This window comes from Plectropomus leopardus, chromosome 1 (assembly GCF_008729295.1).
Source record: "Plectropomus leopardus isolate mb chromosome 1, YSFRI_Pleo_2.0, whole genome shotgun sequence".
Classification (NCBI taxonomy): Eukaryota; Metazoa; Chordata; class Actinopteri; order Perciformes; family Serranidae; genus Plectropomus; species Plectropomus leopardus.
Window position 1 is genome coordinate 27,747,712 of NC_056463.1, and position 17,922 is coordinate 27,765,633.

A 17,922-nucleotide genomic window follows, 5' to 3' on the forward strand; every position below is an offset into this window, starting at 1 on the left:
TGTCAGTTTATTTCTTTAGTGAGTCAGTCAACAATAACATAAATATTTACTAAGTACAAGCCGCCACCCTGTGAAGTAACTTCCGTTTTCAAGCAGCACTTATTAGCTGCACCATTAATCGAATATTCAACTTACCTTTGATTATTATGTTTTGAAGTTAAATTTTGTGTTATGAATGTCTATTTATGAAACTGAGTGCAGTCCATTCTATCTGATTTATGGAAAAAAAAAATCAAAACAAGAAAAGTACACTTTCACGCAATTTCACGCAATTTCAAAGTGATTGTCATGTTAGTAGGAATTTAAAGCCTGCTATTTCAAATTTAACTTGCAGAAGGTTTTCAGTCAATCCTTGTGTTGTGAATGTAATACAGTGTTCACAAAGAAAGATGCAAAGTGGCTGATGTAAAGTAGCCACAGTGGAGAACTCTCAGTGATTTTCAGTGAAACAAACAGTCCATGAATGCAACTACACAGACAAGGAATGAGACAGATGAGATAATCAAAATTCAGCCTGGGAAGGACAAATCGTAAAGTCTCTTAAAGGAATACTTGATCCCCAAACTAAACACTCCTATATCAGTTAATTAACCAGAGTTCTCTTGAATTTGTTAAGAAAACTTTGATTTTCCTGCATGCCTCCACAGTCAAACAAAGAAAATCCTTGATGAATTGAAATCATAGGATTCCACAACAGAAAAACTATATCAAAACATCAATTTACAAACTCTCGCACAACTTATGCAGTATAATCCAAGTCTCATTTATCCAGCTATATGCCCAGCACTACCCAAACACATGCATTTTCCCTAAAAACATACTGTTTAAAACACTTCTGCATTAAAAGCCTCATGCACAGACAAATAGCACGCCTGCATAAGCGCGAGTTTGAACTCAACTGAATGAACAAGAAGAATTCAAAAACCCGCTTGACCAGGTGCTACTTGAATGCAGAAGTGTTTGTAATTGTAAAGTTTGAGTCAAAATGCTTCTGTTTGAGAAATACTGAGCATACGACTGGATAAATGAGACTTTGATTATACTGCACAATACGTGTGAGTTTGTTAATGTTTTGACATAGTTTTGCTGTTATCAAACACTGCCCCCCATGACTTCAAATCATCAAGAACTTTCTCTGTTTTTGGATTCCTTGATCACCATTAAGGCATGCGAGAACTTTTACTCCACAAATTCAAGGTAACACTAGTTAGGTAATTAATATACGAATGGTCATTTGGAGGGTATTCCTTTGTAGTAAGAATGCTGATCATGTGTTTCCTCTGTGGTTTTCTGTTTTGGCTGCTTTAAAAGTTTGGGCTCCTGATCTAACTATTATTTGGTCCCCTGTTGTTTTAGTGCAAGTTGTTTTGATACTTTTGAGGGTAGATTTACCTTTGGATGCTCTCATGTTGTTACATATCTTTAATATGATGTTTAAAGTCTTCCAGGAGACTTGCTGTAACCACTTTCCCTAAACCTGCTCTTTTTACTCTAAATGAGTTGGTGATTTCCCACATTTCCTAAAGAACAGGAGTTAACCTCCTTCCGCATGTGGAAGGGTAAAAAGTGAGTATTGGTGGTAACAAATGGAGAGAGGAGCAAGCTAATGTAAAGCCTGTCAAAAACTGCAACTTGCCTCTTTAACAGAACTGCAGAAAGCCGTGCTTTCTTCCTTTAACTTTTAGGGACTGACACTAAAGCTTTAAGTTTATTTTTGATTTTCTGAAAACTTTTCTTTCACTAAACTCTCTAATTGTGCTGGAACCCAGTAGACACTACATTTGAGAAACTACTTTAACATTTTTCCTACCAGCGCTGGTGAGAGCTGCACTTGTTTTCAAATGAACGCAAAGTGGTCCTGAGATGACATAAATTTAACTGCTGGATCAGATTTCTTACCTAGTGAGGTTTTACATGCAACACACAGTGTGGAAAAAGTGTCAAACACTCATGCATGATGCAGTTTTCTTTCAACTGTACCTTCTCATCCTGTGGGCAAGCATGAATGGAGGAGAGAAGGTGGAGACAGGAGAATTAGACACACTGACGGTGCAGTGACAAAAAAAAAAAAGTCTCAGATTGTTATTTCAGTTAGTTATTTCAGGGATTAAATTTGAGATTAGGATCACTGGCAATGTGTAACAAAGTGATCTTAAGGCCATGAGAGATTTGACCTGATCCTGTCTTTTTTGGGGATACTGTGTTAACAAATAGACAACAGAGAAGCAGACACAGGTGGAAACGTAACACACAAATGTAAGACGCTGGATGCAAGCAAACAGGGTACCATTCACTTAAATCTAGCTTTATATTGTGGAAGAAGAACAACAGTGGTGGATGCACTTTCCACCTTTGAACACTGAAAAAACAGAAATGGTGAAATGTTTCTCTACCTTGTGGTGCATGGCTTCCTTCTGGCTGACCAGCTGGGAGCGCAGGATTAGCACCTCCTCCTTGCGGACCTCCAGCTCCTCACAGGAGGCGCTGAGTTGCTCCAAGAGCACCTTGTATGCTGGGGATCCTGGGGCACCGGCGTTTGTAGCAGCGTTACCCAGTAGGCTTTGCCTTATCTCCGCCAGGTCATGTTTCAGCTTCTTGTTCTCCGACTCCAGCTCCTGACGCTGAAAAGTGAAAAAAAAAAAAATCAGTGTCAGTTTCTGAAGCTATGGCATGCATTACTACTATAGAATAAGCTGTCTGGCATTGAATCAGATTATTCTCTGGAAAAAGCGAGATCATGTGCTAGTTACATTTCTTCTTTCCTCTCCTCTGACATCTTACCTTCAGGGACTCGTACTCCAGCTCTGCCCCACGAGCCTTTTTAAACTCTGCATCATCCTGAAACAAGGAGAAAAACATAATGATGAAGACATATTTGTGACAAAGTCTGTAATACATATTGTTGTTCAGTTTGACTCCGGGCTGAATTAGAACATGGCCTGATGAGACAAAAGGTGTGAACCTCTTATTATATGAGAAGAGTAATGAAAAGTGTAAAAATTAGTAATTGTTTACACTAATACTTGGTTGTCACATGCTCACACACTGCAGTGTTTCCTCTAAAATCTCTAGTGTGCAGACATTATTTTTCAGCAGTGAATTATGCAAACTTCGCTTATGATGTACTACTATTTTGTAAATATATACAGCTTGTTCAGACATCCTCTCCTTGTTGTGTTCACTTTGTTTTGAGTTTTTAATATACAGAAAGAGCAAACAAATAATGAAATTGCTGATCCTAACTACAATAATAAGTCATACGAGGTGTTGCATCTGTAATGTTCAATTTCAGTATTACCCAAATATACCCACTGAATACCAAGTTATCACCTGATTTTTAACATTGTATTAATTATTACCTCTTTATTATCAAGCTATTACCCTGTTAATACCAAGCTGTAATGTAAAGTGCTACCAACTTTTGATTAAGTTACATCAAGTCTTTGTGCAAGTTTACAATGCTTTACCATGAGTAAACAGACTAGAATAATTAAGGCTTGTAACTTGGAGTGTAATGTAATTTGTTAATAAAGTGATGTATTTGAAAGTGTGGGCATCAGTACCCTGGCTCTAGCCCGCTGGAACTGGTCCTCTTTGTTTTCCAGTTCGTTGCGCAGAGACTGCTTTTCTTGCTCCAGTTCTGTGAGACGTTTCTGCAGCTTGAGGGTCAGCGAGGTGTCTATTCCTCGTGTCACATCCTGCACAACAAAGAAACGTGAAGACAGAGAATATGCCCCATGAAAGTATCTGGCAATGTTAAAAGCAACTATTTTGTAACTTTAAAAACTATGCCTTTGAATTCTTCTTCTTATTAAAGCAGATCGTATTTAATGCCAATGTTCTTACTTCGCCGGCACGGGAACCTTCTTCCAATTCGGCGTACTCTGAGTTGCAAGTGTACTCGGATTCGTTGCTGCTGTGGGTGGAATCGGTTCTCCTGTGGCCAGGCTTGGACACGTTCTACAGACGAGAGAGAAAATAAGCATTTCAATTTTTCTCACTTGCTCTCCCTGCTGCCACTTAAGACTTTAAACGCAGTAAGAGCTGAATATTACTAACCAGCAAATTTGATGTTGCGAAATATTAAATAATGGATCAAATATATTTGCTGTCTTAGTGTTTTCAGAATTTTTGCAAGTTGAGTAACACTAAAATGATGTCTAAGGCTCATAGGTATTGACTGTGTGTGTGCATGTGTTCCTCACCAAGGAAACCATATCCTCCTTCAGGTCGTCGTATTTCTCCTCGAGGCGAAGGTGTTCTGTGAGGAGATTCTGGTAGCGAGAGCGCTCCTCGTTCAGATCCGTCTCCAGCTGCTGAGTCTCCTGCGCTATTGCACGGGCCATTTTCTCTGATGGGACAAAACATACAACAGGAGCAGTTTAAAAAAATAAGTGAGAAACATACTGTATGATTTAGAAGATGATCAAATGTTTTTGCATGACTAGGTAGATGATTTATGTGATGATGTTTGTGTACCTGTCATCTGCTGACTCTGTTCCTGAATCAACCTGTTCAAGTCGTCCTTCTCTTTCTTCAGTGAGCCATTCTGTTGGGTCAGCTCCGAGACCATCTAAGCACACAACATCAAATGATCCTTTAATCACAAATTGTGTAAAGCAAGGTGACTGCTAGCACCTTAAATGTGAAATTATATCAAAAGTACAACAGAGGAAAATGTGAGTTATACATTTAATTTGCACCTCCATAATCTAACACGTGACTGCAAACTCTCAAAAGAGGCTTAAAATCAGTCTTCCTCATTTAGCATCACCTCTGGGGTCATTTGAAGACAAAAGACAAAATACTACATAAAATAAAAAAGTTCACACGCAAACACAGTTCACTGGCTACCTCACTAGCACACTACTCTATCTCCTGTGCTCACCTGCCCCAAAGCAACTCTGCCCCCTGAGCCCACCACGTGCTCTTTTCACCCTGGTTCGCTCTGGCTCCTAAACCAGGGAGAAACATTTTTCCTCTTGTGCCAATAAATGTTTACTTACGCAATAAATTTTTTTGTGATCTATATATTTCCAGGAAACTATGGGAGATCGTACTAATGAGGAACAATGTCAAATGACTCCTTAAGTGAAGCTTTAAACTAAAAATAGGATTATTGACAGCCACAGACTCTCTACGTGGAGGAGGGAAAACAGCAGAGGTTTTAAAGAGACAGATCACCCCAAAATTTAAAAAATATATACTTTTCCTCTTACTTGCAGTTCTATTTATCTAGATTGTTTTGGTGTTACCTGCAGAGTGATGGAGATATTAGCCGTAGAGATGTCTGCCTCCTTTCAAATGTAATGGATTTAGATGACTCGTGCTGCTTAGAACGCCCCAGAATACATTTGAAAAATTCAACGGCAATAACTCTTTCCAGAAATCATGACCCACTTAGCTCAGTGATGTTGGTTTAGCTAGCGGTAGATGCATGCTTCAGCCGACTCAATAATACAGTTGGCATGTAGTCTGTGGACTATCTTGAGTAACCGGGTCATGATTTCTGGAAAGAGACTTTGCTGTTGAGTTTTTCAGATGTATATGTTTTGGCATTTTGAAAACCACAAGCCAAGTGCCATCTATTTCCATTATATTATGGAGAAAGCAGACATCTCTATGGCAAACACTCCGCAGCGCACACGCACACACACACACACACACACACACACACACACACACACACACACTAGACTAGACTAGACTGATAATTGGCACTAAAGGTAAAAGAAAAAATATTCGAAATAATCCACTTGTTTTTGATTCAGCCACTGCAGAAACTTAATTTTCCTTGAAATTCAAAACCTCCATATTCTCTAAAAAAAACCCAAAACATTCAAATATGCAACTAACATCTAAGGAAACTTCTCCACTAAATTAGAGAAAAACACACGTACTGTAGTGCAGAGGACTTGTAACACTACTGCGTATACACTGTGCAGAGGGAGATGGAGGATCAGGACAACAAGATAGCAAAATGGACAGATATGAATGTGGATCCCATCTTACTTTCTCCATTTCGTCCCTGTATGTTTGCGCCCAGTCCTCGATAGTCTTCTTCTCCTTTTGTGTGCAACTCAGCTCCTTCCTCAGCTTCTCCAGCTCCTCCAGCAGCGACGAAACCTGGTTGCCTTTTTTCTTGGCATCCTCCTCCACCCCACGCAACCGATTCAGCTCGCCACGCATCCGCTCGCTCTCTGTTGTGTAGGAAGTCTCCAGACCGATGAGCTTCTCGTTCATTGACCGGTTGTCCTTGCTCTGGAGGCATAGGACAGATCATAAAACAGGGAAGTCAAACACCCCAAAAATGACAAAAAAATGAATCAATACATGGAGACTGAAAAAAAGAAATGGGAAAAAAATGAAAACTCGCCTGCTCGTCGATTTTCCTCTGCAGCTGCATGATCTTGTTCTCCATGCCTTTGTTGAGCTTCTTGAAGTGCTCCACTGAGCGAGCCTCGATCTTCAGCTTCTTCAGCTCGCGTCTGGCCCTCATCCTGCGGATGCAGCACTGCAGGTAAACGATGGAGACGAGGCAGCGCTTGTACCAGCACCGAGCCAACCAGCCTCGAACGCGCTTCTGAATGATGACCACTTTGTGCTCCCGCAGTAACTAGAGACAGACACAGAAACAAACATTTTACCTCATGCTAAACAATCTTTTCTGTAAGATATCCACTAACTGTGTTTCTCTTGTTACAGGCATTTTCTTAGTAAGACAGAGAAGGGAAATAACTGCACAATAAGTATCAGAAATCAGTATTTCTTTTTTATTGCTGGATCTCAGGACTAAATAATAGAAGGCCTGGTTAGGTTGAGTAATATATTTTAAAGAATTTTGTGATGTGTGTCTTACCGCCTGGTACTTCTGCCGGGCCATGTAAGCTCTGAGGATCGTCTGCATGACCAGAGCAGCAGCCTGCTTCTGCCTGTAGCGTTCCCTCTCCACGTACATCCTCTGGTACTTCTGGATGATTGTGGCCGCCTGCGTGCGACGCATGAACTTGGCCAGGCTGAGGAGACCCAAGATATACACGTCTCAACAAACACATATTTAAAATGTATATATATAACTACAGACCTCTGGTATTTCAGCCTTTAACTTTTTAACTAAAACTAATACTCTAATTTGTTTTGTGCAGAACTGTCTCATAAAACAAACAAAATCGGTTAAAAGAAGTTAAATGTCTTTGTTTGTGATTTCTGTTTCAATGGGTGAAGGAAGGTGAAGATCAGGTTAAGGTGACTCACCAGCGAGCCTGGTATCCTCTGGTGAACCTCTGGATGGTGATGGCAGCACTGCGCTTGCGCAGGTACTTCTTGCGTGCCAGCCAGCAGCGGATTGTTTTCTGGATGCGAATGCAGGCAGCACGCAACTTCTCCGCTCTCAACTTCTCCAGGTAGGCAACCTGGCCCGCCCTGAAGAAGATCTTGGTTTTACCAAACTGGTATTTATCCTGGTCCTGAAGGAAGACAGAGATCAAGAGTAAGACGGCAAATAGGTGGACAAAAAAGGGACAGATTCATTGTGTGTGGAACCTTTAATAGTGGCTTTGCTGAGAAGGGGAAAGGGGCAAAACAAAAGACTGAGAAATGCAACACTTTATGGAAATCCGTTCAATGCATGATGCAATTTAAATATTACTATCACTCTCATTTTTCCAGACAAAAACAAAAAAGGCAAAAATGTATATAGTCTGACCTGCACCAGTGTCTCCAGAACATTTCTGCAAGTCAACTTCTTGTCAGGTAACACGTCCTTCTGCTTCATCAGCACTCTGTAACGGCTGAAGAACTCCTGGTACGTCCACCTGAGACAAACACAGAAAAACTGTTATAAAACTGACATGAATTAAACATTTGATTCTTCACTGTTTGTTCAAGCAAGTTCATTTTACCAAGTAAACTTGCAAAGAGGGAAACAGGACTGTTCTGCTTGACTTTCTGCAAGCAAAAATACTGACCAACACAATACTCTTAACACAGTATTTGTTTGTGGTGTCAGCTTTTAACTCAGGACTCATCCTGATTGAAATCCTAACAATTTTTCCCTTCTTTATATGATGCTCATAAATTTTTGTACAAACAATGCATACCTCTCCAGTGCATTACAGGGAACCAGACAAAATTATATCCTCTACAGGAGGAAATTAATCTCTTGTGCAAATTGAATAATGATAGATAGAAAAGATTCTGCACTGAGGTGGCTGCATAGTTATAAAGATGTATTCACACACTGTATATGCATTGCACACTCTTAACTGCAGGGTCAATTTGCATTGCCTTCAGAGATGTTAAATATTCTTTTAGGACACAACATGAGAGTCTATGGGAAACAGTAATAATGCTGCAGGGATGCAGCAGTACCTGGATGGGAAGCCTGCAGCAGAGATGCGGATGGTTTCCAGGACACCACAGGCTCTGAGCTGCTGCACTGCGCGTTTAGGATCAAACCTGCCCGACGAACAACAAATAACCGCAGTTATTATGGGTACCATCAAATACATTTGAGGTAAAATGGTGGATTATCATATGCTCCCAGAATAACACTTTACTTAAAAACATGCCAAAGACTTTCACATAAACAGAAAACAGGAAAACTCACGAGAAGGCCAACTTGAAGTCGTTGGGTTTTATGCAGCGAACATAGTGTGGAGTGGTTGCGTTCAATGTCTCCATCAGCATTTGCAGAGAGTTACGAAACTACAAGAGAGCAACATTATCATCATCATCATCATTATGATCATTATGATTCTGGCTAATCATCATTATTATCACATGTTGTTTGTAGAGTCATAATCAATTTAAAAACTAACAACTATTAAGCAAAGAATATTTCATCAGATTTACAGAAAGAGAGAAAGAAAGAAAGAACTGATATTCTGTAGAATCCTATTTTTTCATACTATAGTATCTAAGTGACTGATAGAAACAACAAATCAAACAAAGTACGTCCACAAAAAATGCTTGTTTTTGCCACTGACAGGCTCAGATTGTTATTACAGTGCTTGACAATGATTTTCCTTTTGCTTGAACCGGTCTGTTTGTTTTTTCTTCCCTGGCGAATCAAAACCATGGGAAAATAGGGATCCAGGTTGAAAAATGGATAGGTTACCCTTTAAGCTGTTATTATTTACTAATTTTTATGTTGCTGCAATTCACAACTGAAAGTAACAACACCAAACCACAATACAATAAGTTTGGACAAAAAAGGGCACGTGGTTAAACAAGACACTGAATATATTTTCAATGTGGTCTGATATCCAACCAAAATGCACTTGATGTGATCTCACTTTGTGAAATTAGTTTGGACTGAACATCTATTTAAACACCAACACAAAAGATATCAACCTGGCAGCCGACAGTCTTCTTGTGCTCCTTGCTGGTCTTGTCCCGGCCCTTGTCAGGTTTGATGCTGAGGCGTGTCCGGCCTCCGGTGCCAGGAGGCTGACCAGTGGGACTAGTGGCTTTCTCCTCATCCTGGAACAGCTCCACCAGCAGGTCAAACTGGGAACAGCAGCCCATTTACAGTCAGAAACAGAACTGCTCATGGCAGCATCAGACACTGTGGGCAATATTGATTCACTGAAAAATAAACCCACAAAGTATTTCGCTCTGCATATACTGTTAAATTAAACTTTAGTGCCACTACAATGGATATTTATGAGATAGTTTCTAACAGTGTCTTCTTACAGGTCATGGCATGCATATGGATTTCTCTTACCTAGTGCACGCAGCCTTATGAAGTATGACAGCCTTCATTTGAGCATTTGCTACAGGCCTTTGTAGTTTGACCGGAGGGTTTAAAACCTTGTTGTTGGCTTCATTATTACATTTATAAAGTAATCAAGTCAAGTCAGTATTCTAGTCTAGTAATTAAGTGCAGGGAGAGTTTGACATGACAATTCATTTCAATATTTTCACACAAGCACAGCTGAAAGGCTGCTGGATAGTTTAGAGTAGATTTTGCTTAATTTGTTGATTAGCGTTTGTTAAACTCATACACAGTCATAGTTTGTTAAAATGTTTTAAAAAGCCAATAAAAATAATGAAAGGTTATGTTTTCATATATGCATTGGCCATATATGACTGCATGGCATTATCCTGCCATGATGTTATGACATAAAATAGCAGCATGAATGATGCACACACTCATCAGTCATGTTCCATATAACACTGAGGTTATATGAGGAGGATGCTGTGTTATGTGTAGCATCAGGTCCTCCCGCTGAGCTCAGAGCGATGCCATGCTTCTCTCGCCAGCGTCATTAAGCAGGATCATCTGGACAGCCACGGCCACAAAGGCTTTACGTGCTGCTCGCTCTCAGCATCACTCTGAAAACATAAAAATATCCTCTTTCCTTTGTCCCTTGTTTTTCTGTCCAATCAGCTCTTCTGCTCCCAAAGTGCCTTCAGTGCTCCCCATGCAGCCAACAAAGGCACACAAACACACATACACAACTTAAATCTCCTCAGTGCAGTTAAAGTGATAATAGCTCAGTGCCAGAGAGAGCGGGGAAGAGAGAAAGAAAAAAGCTAAAGGAAGAGCTACAGGCGGACCAGCGTTGTAAGAACGCCTTTGTTTACCTTCTGCTGGCAGGGAAGGTTGTCATGATGAGGACAGAACCAAACATACATGGACAACATATGGAGACACATTGACAAAAGACACACAATGACATTAAAAGGAAAAGAAACCCACAGCTTAAGGTCAAAATCATGATTACCACCATTAAAAACTGTGATACACATCTACCAGGCAGACTAATGATGGAGCTGAAACGGATGAAAAGAACATGATGGGATGATGATTTTTTTTCCTTAACCCTTTGGGATGTATTTCCACTAAACCGCATAGAGTATAAAACATTATCTGTGGTTGAAAGACGGCCACACGCTGGAATTTTGTTGTAACAGTGATCACATTCCTGGGTTGCAATGCATCAAGGGAAATCTCTGCATCAGGCGTTTCTCAAATGCACTGTATTGATTAGACTTGCAAGCAGACGTCGGCATGATTACAAGACTCCTGTGTGTCTGGCAGGTCCCAGTGCAGTTTGGAGCTATGCAGGTAGTTTGGAGGCATCACAACGCTGGAATATTCCACTGCAGTTCCTGTTTTATAAAACCTGGATTTACTTTTCATAGTTTTTGGACAATTGCTAAAAATATGTGGCAAGGCACATGAGCGGTAACATGACTGCAGGTTTCAAACAAATCTTTAAACTAACCTGACTTTTTTTGGGGAAAAATTGAAGGCGAAGGGTAAAATGCGAAAATTTGTCAGTTTAAAACAACTTCCTGGTTCAATTTTGTCTCACTGTGCATTAGTGCAAAAAATTGCAACAGAAGATTATCAGCAATATTTTTAGGTGTGCTTATTTTGTGTTTAGATAATTAAAGCACTTTGACACTGTTATTTGGCTAAACTGCTCATCTGACTGCATTTTTCTTGCCCCGGTTTGTTGCAGCGATGTCGGCCTGTACCTGGATTGTAATAAACCAAAATTTCCTTTAACTGTCTTTACAGTTTAAGGGCTATCAACAGTCTGAACTGGGATGGGTGTGTAGTGTGTCTGCGCATCTCTGCAAAGGGATGCATCAGCCTAAATCTATATTCATCTATTACAAAATAACAGGACTGCCTCCATGCCTCATTCTGAGGATATTCTTCCCCCTCATTTTGTATTTTGCATGTTAATTTGTTACATGGAGATGCAATGAAATCAGGTAGCTGCTAAATGTTTACAAAATAATTTTTCAGTTATTTTCTGATTGTTGAGGGAGGGTTTAAGACAAGAGCTGTGTCCGAAAATAACAAACTTTGTATGCACTCAATATGTGTGCTATTGTTCAATGTACTTTGGTTTGAATAAATAGTAGTATGTGCCTTTTAATTACCTGTAATTACCTGTAATTACCTTGTCACTTGAGCCTCCTTGTACCTTAGACATGTGACCATGGTAACCCATGCCAACCTAAGCTCTACCAGCAATTTAAAAATATTTTTAAAAATATATTGTGCCCTGCAAAGTGAAATGTTTTACTTACAGTTAAATTAAAACCCAATTAATTTTGACATAACAGAGCATTCTGCCATTGTCTGTTTCATCTACAGCATTGCTTTGACCGATATTTATGGTGGTGGTATTTCACCAGAAATAGAATCCGTCCTGCAAAAAATACAAAAGTTTTGGACATACTTAAAAAATCTCACATACTGTTTTGGTTTACTGCATAGCATGGTAGTCTGGAATTTCGGACACAATGTGTTTTAGTTGTAAAGGTTGAGTACCAGATGAATAAATCATGACAAGTTAATAATATGTCTTCTTCTGGTCTAAATGACATTTTACAGAAGTGCTCTACATGGCATGAGCAAACAATCAGCTAGCTGATAATTATGCTTGTGTGCCCACACACATACGCACGCACACACACACACGCGCGCACGCACGCCAGCACACATATGCACACGTGCACACGCACTCACACACACACACACAGATTGATGGGATAAGCTTGGCAGTGAAGTAAAACTAAAGTTAATTGACCAAATCTCATTAGGAGCGCATTACCATTTAATCCCAATTGTTTAAATCGCACAGATTTCCACGGCAACATTCAGACTATACATCCATGAGTATATTTGTGTGTGTATGTGTGTTAGGTGACTGTGTTAGAGGTTAGAGCAGCATTTCAACCCTTACCCAACTCTGCTCTTGTTGAAGTCTATAAGAGAACAGCCAATGGTCACTTTGAGCACTTTGGACAAACACACTACAACATAGTCTGTGAGAGTGTGTGTGTGTGTGTGTGTGTGTGTGTGTGTGTGTATGTGTGTAGCCAAAGCAGCAGTCAGGATTTAAAGGCTGAGGCCCCTTTTGACCCAACTGGCTTTCCCACACATATCCTAAACCAAAACTTACACACACACACAACACGTGATGTTAGTTTGGGTGTGATCTGGACAATTTAGTCTTAATCAAATGTGTATGTGTGTGTGTGTGTGTGTGAAAAACCAGGATAGCTGTGATGTCCCAGTTTGCTGTAAAAGTGTGCACAGTGCACGCTGCTGCATGAGATAAACCACGACCATACTGTCCATGTGGGTCATGTTTAGCTAACAACTTGAAATATTGTGCATGTGTGTGTTCAGCTTTGTCTGTTATGTGTAAATAAAATCTAAATCTCTCTGACCATGACTCTCCTGGATGGAGCATTTGTCATCACTTCTGGTGTCAACACTACCTGAACATGGCCAGAGGAGGGCGCTGCTTTCCAGAGCCTTCATATGGGACTTCTGGTCAGTAAACAATAGTCTATTTTTCACACACAGACCAGGTGCACCAGCTCCCTGTGAGCTGCAGGCTTCTTGGCTCTGAACTCATTAGTTGCTACGTAACATTTTGAGTTGAACATTTAACATTTGAGTTGATGTGTTAAAATGTCTCTCTGCACACAGAAGTCGTTAGGATCTGTTTTGGACCGATTGTATATGTAATGTAGATGTGTGTCTGCGCTCCTCACCTTGCTGGCCTTCAGCACATTGATCTGTTCTTCGTTCACTGTGTCCTTGTTTTTCTCCAGGAAACCTTCACACTGGTACTCCACCTGCTCGACAGCAACACAGCACAGTTTGTGTTACAGTAACTGTGAGGACATTTTACTGGGCTTTATCCAGGTCTTTCACTGGAAATGTAAAATAAGGTTTAAATCGAAGTGGCCTGTGACACTTCTATGCAAACAGTAAAATCTTCACACTGGCTCGTGTGCAGACATAAACTCCTGATGCAAGTCTCTTTAAATACATACGCATCAATCTTTGCAAATGTGTGGTCAGAAATATCTCCAAGGATCCCATTTAAAAATCAGCCTGCGCTAGTCCTTGGCGCTGTTCATCTGTAACCTTATAGTGAGGTTCTAAAAACAGACATGAAAAAACACCCTGTGAATTACAGCCCCTCATTTCAGGACACAAGACCTATTAAGTTAAAGTGGATTACACTAGTCACAAACACAAACATTTTCTTGCAGAACTGCTTTTTTGTTTGAAAACAAAAATATTATAAAAAAAAGTCATCCATCCTCAAGCAATCCTAAAAATAACTCAGTACTGCAGCAGCCACTGCAGCCAGTCCGTCTCTAAGTATTGTCTGCTGAGCTAAACAGGCCCCTGCTCGGGCTACCAAACATTGATTCTTTTCCGGCACAAACCAAATTGCTTTGATACTATCGAGTATCAAAAAAATGCCTTGTCATTCGGTAATGAATTTTGATACCTAAGGAACAAATCTCATCAGTGTCAGATAGGCATATATGGTTGTTAAGTAGAGTTAGACTTTAGTGTAATAGGTGCGGTGAACTCGGACCCATGTAACATTATATATTGTTTGTGTTATTATGTTAGATATTGTTTATAGTTTTTTATTTTACAAAAGTGCTTGAGTGTGTTTAAGTGTTAAGGAGCCCAAAAAAATTAAACAAAAGATTTGTACTGTAATGTAGTTTTCTTATTGTTAAAGTACATTTCATAAAATCGGTGTAAAAAAACACACATCACTGAGGAACAAACGTTATCAAAAAATTTCTGAACGTCATGTTATTACTCTTCTAGACAAATAAGGAAAAAAACTGTATGTCAAAATTCCAAAATAATGAATTTAAGCGCTCTCATACACTACACAGATAGGGAGCAACAGGTCAGTCAGACCCACCTTGTCAGCAAAATGTTGGATGATGAAAGCCCGGTTGGACATGCGTGGCTTCTCAAAGAGGGAGCAGGTCTTAAGGTGGGTATTGTAGAGTTTCTGAGCCCACGAATCATCCGAACCCTTGGGCATCTGGAGTGGAAAAAGAGAAGATACAATAGAAACTATCAGTGAGACAACATGTATGTAACCATTTGCTAAAAAATACAGAGAAAGAGACAATAAACTGAGCATTTCCACTAATTTAAAGTATTATTGGATTAGACTGCATTACATCTTACAAGTGTCTTTTTTCCTGGTTACACAGTGCATGTCAGGTGGAAGTCTCTAAGCACCTCATGATATGATTCATTGGGTCATAACGACATTATAAAACAGTTATGGATGCATCTTGATGTTATGATATTTCTATACAAACAATTTATGTTTTTTCACTATGTTACTATTTGCTATTTTTAAAACTTAGCATATTGGTATTCTGGTTGGGCTTTATACATCTGCGGTTAATCATGCTCAGCCATCTTCACTAAAACTCAAGTGGTAACAGGAAAGAGACTTTAGAGATTAGGGTCTAAGGTAAACTGGAGCACATGGACTAGTGGCAACAAACATCTTTATCTTACTCTTATAAGGATGCAGCTGGCATCAAAACATTAGCCTTTTGAGTGAAATTGGCTGCCACTAGTCCATGTGCTCCACTATACTTTGGACATATTCTCTGCAGTCTCACCTGATATGACATTAACCAACTCTGAGACCTCCGGACAGCCTGTCATTGCTGGCGGCTGAAGCGTGCTAAACCTCTTTCACACTTAATAAGCAGCGTTGGTTCAGTTTAGAACGTCAACACAATGCACGCTTGTCTGTTAAGTTTCACCATTTGTTTCAGCTGCAACAAACATACAGCTAAGGCTTACGAAATTGTTACAGGTGATCATAATGTCAAGAATTTCGGTTTTAATTCATTTGGGTATTTTTTATTGAGGTAAAATCTTTTAAAAAAGAATCGTGATGAATCTAAGAAATGATTTCCCCCGATTACTATGTGCATAAGAACAACCTTTTTGTAAATTTCTTTGTAAAGAAAGCAAACGTTCAATGTCCGTTACCCTGCAATTATGCTTGCAATGTGGACCACCTCAAATGTCAATAACTTGTAAAATGACCTTGCAGCAGTTTAGAGCCCCAGAGAGATTAGTCAGCATTGTTAGTGAATTGGCTGAGCTGTGAAGGTGTGTTGATGGTCCAGATATGAGCACTGCCTTGACTCTGCACTGACTGCAACCTGAATATCAACTCTAATAACAGATAGTTAATATATTCAACGAAGACTCAGCCAAACGTTACTGTGAGCTGTACGAGGCAACAAAATAAAAACATAAATCCAACTGTGAAATGAATAAAACTGTAAAAGCTTTGCCTTCCATTGTACATGCTAGTAAGTGGGTCATTGTTTTATACTGAGTTCCTGCAGGTGAACTCTGATGTGAACCGTCTGTGTAGGTGTTGGAGACTTGGGTCTAGTGTGTGGTAGGAGGCACTGACAGGCCCGCTGTCAAAAAATGTAAAGCAGGACGTGGGTGTGAATGGTTCTCACTGAGAGGTTCAATCACAACCCATGAGCCTCTGCTCAATATGCAGCACAGACTCACTTTATTCCTCCTGCGTGTTTACATTTATGAGAAAGTTTTTATTCCACAAACCGTATTCATAAGTCATCAAGTCTTATTTAATTGTATATTTTTAGCTTGTGTGGCATGCAGACTCTTATTAAAAGACAGATTAAAGATTAGAATACTTATGATCAGTCCATTTATTTTTTTTATTTTTGACATGCAAACAAAAGCAGGATAAAATGTGCTCTTTTGGAAAGAGCTTTTGAAAAGATAAGGATCAGCAGTGAGCTGCATCATATAAAACATTTAAAAAAAAAAAGGAAAGGGTTAAAAAGGAATAAGATCTTCTTTCGTCTGTTATGTGCTGGAAACGATGCTGCCTGCATCTGAGTGTTTTTTAATAATGGGGACTTACCAGAATAACTAGATGTAATATAAATGATTTGAATTTTGTTTCAGTGGACTAAACAAAAAGTACCTTGCACTCCTCGTCCAGCAGGTCCAGGATGCCCATTTTGGCTTCTATGAGGTTGATGCATGGCTGATTGTCATAAAAGTCAATCAGAGTCCAAGGAATCTGCTCCTTCATGTACTCCTCCTGCTCCAGCTTGAACACATGCTGCACACACACACCCAAACATTTGGGGGGGGGGGTTAATATCTGTACTTGCATTAAACAATCAAAACAAATACTGTGACACATCTGTAAATATATGTGCAAACAACAGGTAAATGCATGCTACCCACCATGTTGAACTGTTGCTGGAGTTTCTCGTTGGCATAGTTGATACAGAACTGCTCAAAGCTGTTGATCTCAAATGTCTCAAAACTTGAGAAGAAGAAAAGACATTTTAAGCAGCTGACTAACTGCAATTACAAGATAAACTTACTCAGTCAAATTATCAAGTATAAATTTTGGAAAATATTTTTTGTTGCCTTTATTTTACATATTTCCGACTGCTAATTGCTTCACTACTACACTACTCTGATGTCCATTATCAGATTCATGTAAAAGTGTGGATTCATATCAGATTAGATTGGCTAGTTACCCTACACAGACAGGTAAATGCACAGACATACCCGTAGATGTCGAGGACTCCGATAAAGGAGTGCTGTTTGACATTGGTAATAAGAGCTTTGTTAACATGCTCCACAATCCAGTTGAAGAGTTTGGCATAAATATGTTTGGACAGCGCGTCACGGGCGTTGGTGGCCTGCAGGCGGGGCAGGGTCTTGATGTACGTCTCTGTGGCCGTCTTTAGCTTCCTGTGGCATAGCCACTGAGCCATGTCCTGGTAGGTCACACCTACCAGCTCGCAGAAAGCTGTCAGATGGCGGTTGTTGGGCTGCACGTAAAAGAGAAGATTTTAATCATTAAAAGGGCCAACTGGTTCAAAAAAATTCTGAATCTAGATTGGGAAATCCAATTTTTTGTGATCAAGGATCGGTAATCCATCCTTTCGTGGCAGTTTTTAAAGGCAACATTGGATTGGATAACCCTGATCCAAACACAAACTTTAAAAGTTTAGTAAATATGGAAAACCAGTTCTCCCAATGGGAGTACATGTTATAATGTAGGCTAATAGCTACGT

At 39.8% G+C, this 17,922-nt stretch overlaps 1 protein-coding gene across 4 annotated transcripts in view; it reads right to left on the minus strand.

Moving 5' to 3' along the window:
- Nucleotides 1-17,922, minus strand: part of myo5aa (myosin VAa) — a 65,415-nt gene that overhangs the window by 14,242 nt on the left and 33,251 nt on the right. For 2 of the 4 annotated variants that reach the window (XM_042513385.1, XM_042513231.1), the window contains exons 10-30: nt 17,411-17,676; nt 17,078-17,159; nt 16,809-16,949; nt 14,721-14,846; nt 13,534-13,617; nt 10,591-10,593; nt 9,355-9,510; nt 8,609-8,706; nt 8,371-8,457; nt 7,706-7,814; nt 7,255-7,466; nt 6,860-7,016; nt 6,377-6,616; nt 6,013-6,261; nt 4,480-4,573; nt 4,206-4,351; nt 3,847-3,960; nt 3,564-3,698; nt 2,782-2,838; nt 2,394-2,621; nt 1,981-1,989 (exon numbers count right to left, since the gene is read on the minus strand). In XM_042513385.1, the coding sequence (XP_042369319.1) occupies nt 1,981-1,989; nt 2,394-2,621; nt 2,782-2,838; nt 3,564-3,698; nt 3,847-3,960; nt 4,206-4,351; nt 4,480-4,573; nt 6,013-6,261; nt 6,377-6,616; nt 6,860-7,016; nt 7,255-7,466; nt 7,706-7,814; nt 8,371-8,457; nt 8,609-8,706; nt 9,355-9,510; nt 10,591-10,593; nt 13,534-13,617; nt 14,721-14,846; nt 16,809-16,949; nt 17,078-17,159; nt 17,411-17,676 (2,793 nt within the window). The remainder of the gene's footprint in view (nt 1-1,980; nt 1,990-2,393; nt 2,622-2,781; nt 2,839-3,563; nt 3,699-3,846; nt 3,961-4,205; nt 4,352-4,479; nt 4,574-6,012; nt 6,262-6,376; nt 6,617-6,859; nt 7,017-7,254; nt 7,467-7,705; nt 7,815-8,370; nt 8,458-8,608; nt 8,707-9,354; nt 9,511-10,590; nt 10,594-13,533; nt 13,618-14,720; nt 14,847-16,808; nt 16,950-17,077; nt 17,160-17,410; nt 17,677-17,922) is intronic. The other 2 variants (XM_042513455.1, XM_042513310.1) reach the window with 2 other exon arrangements.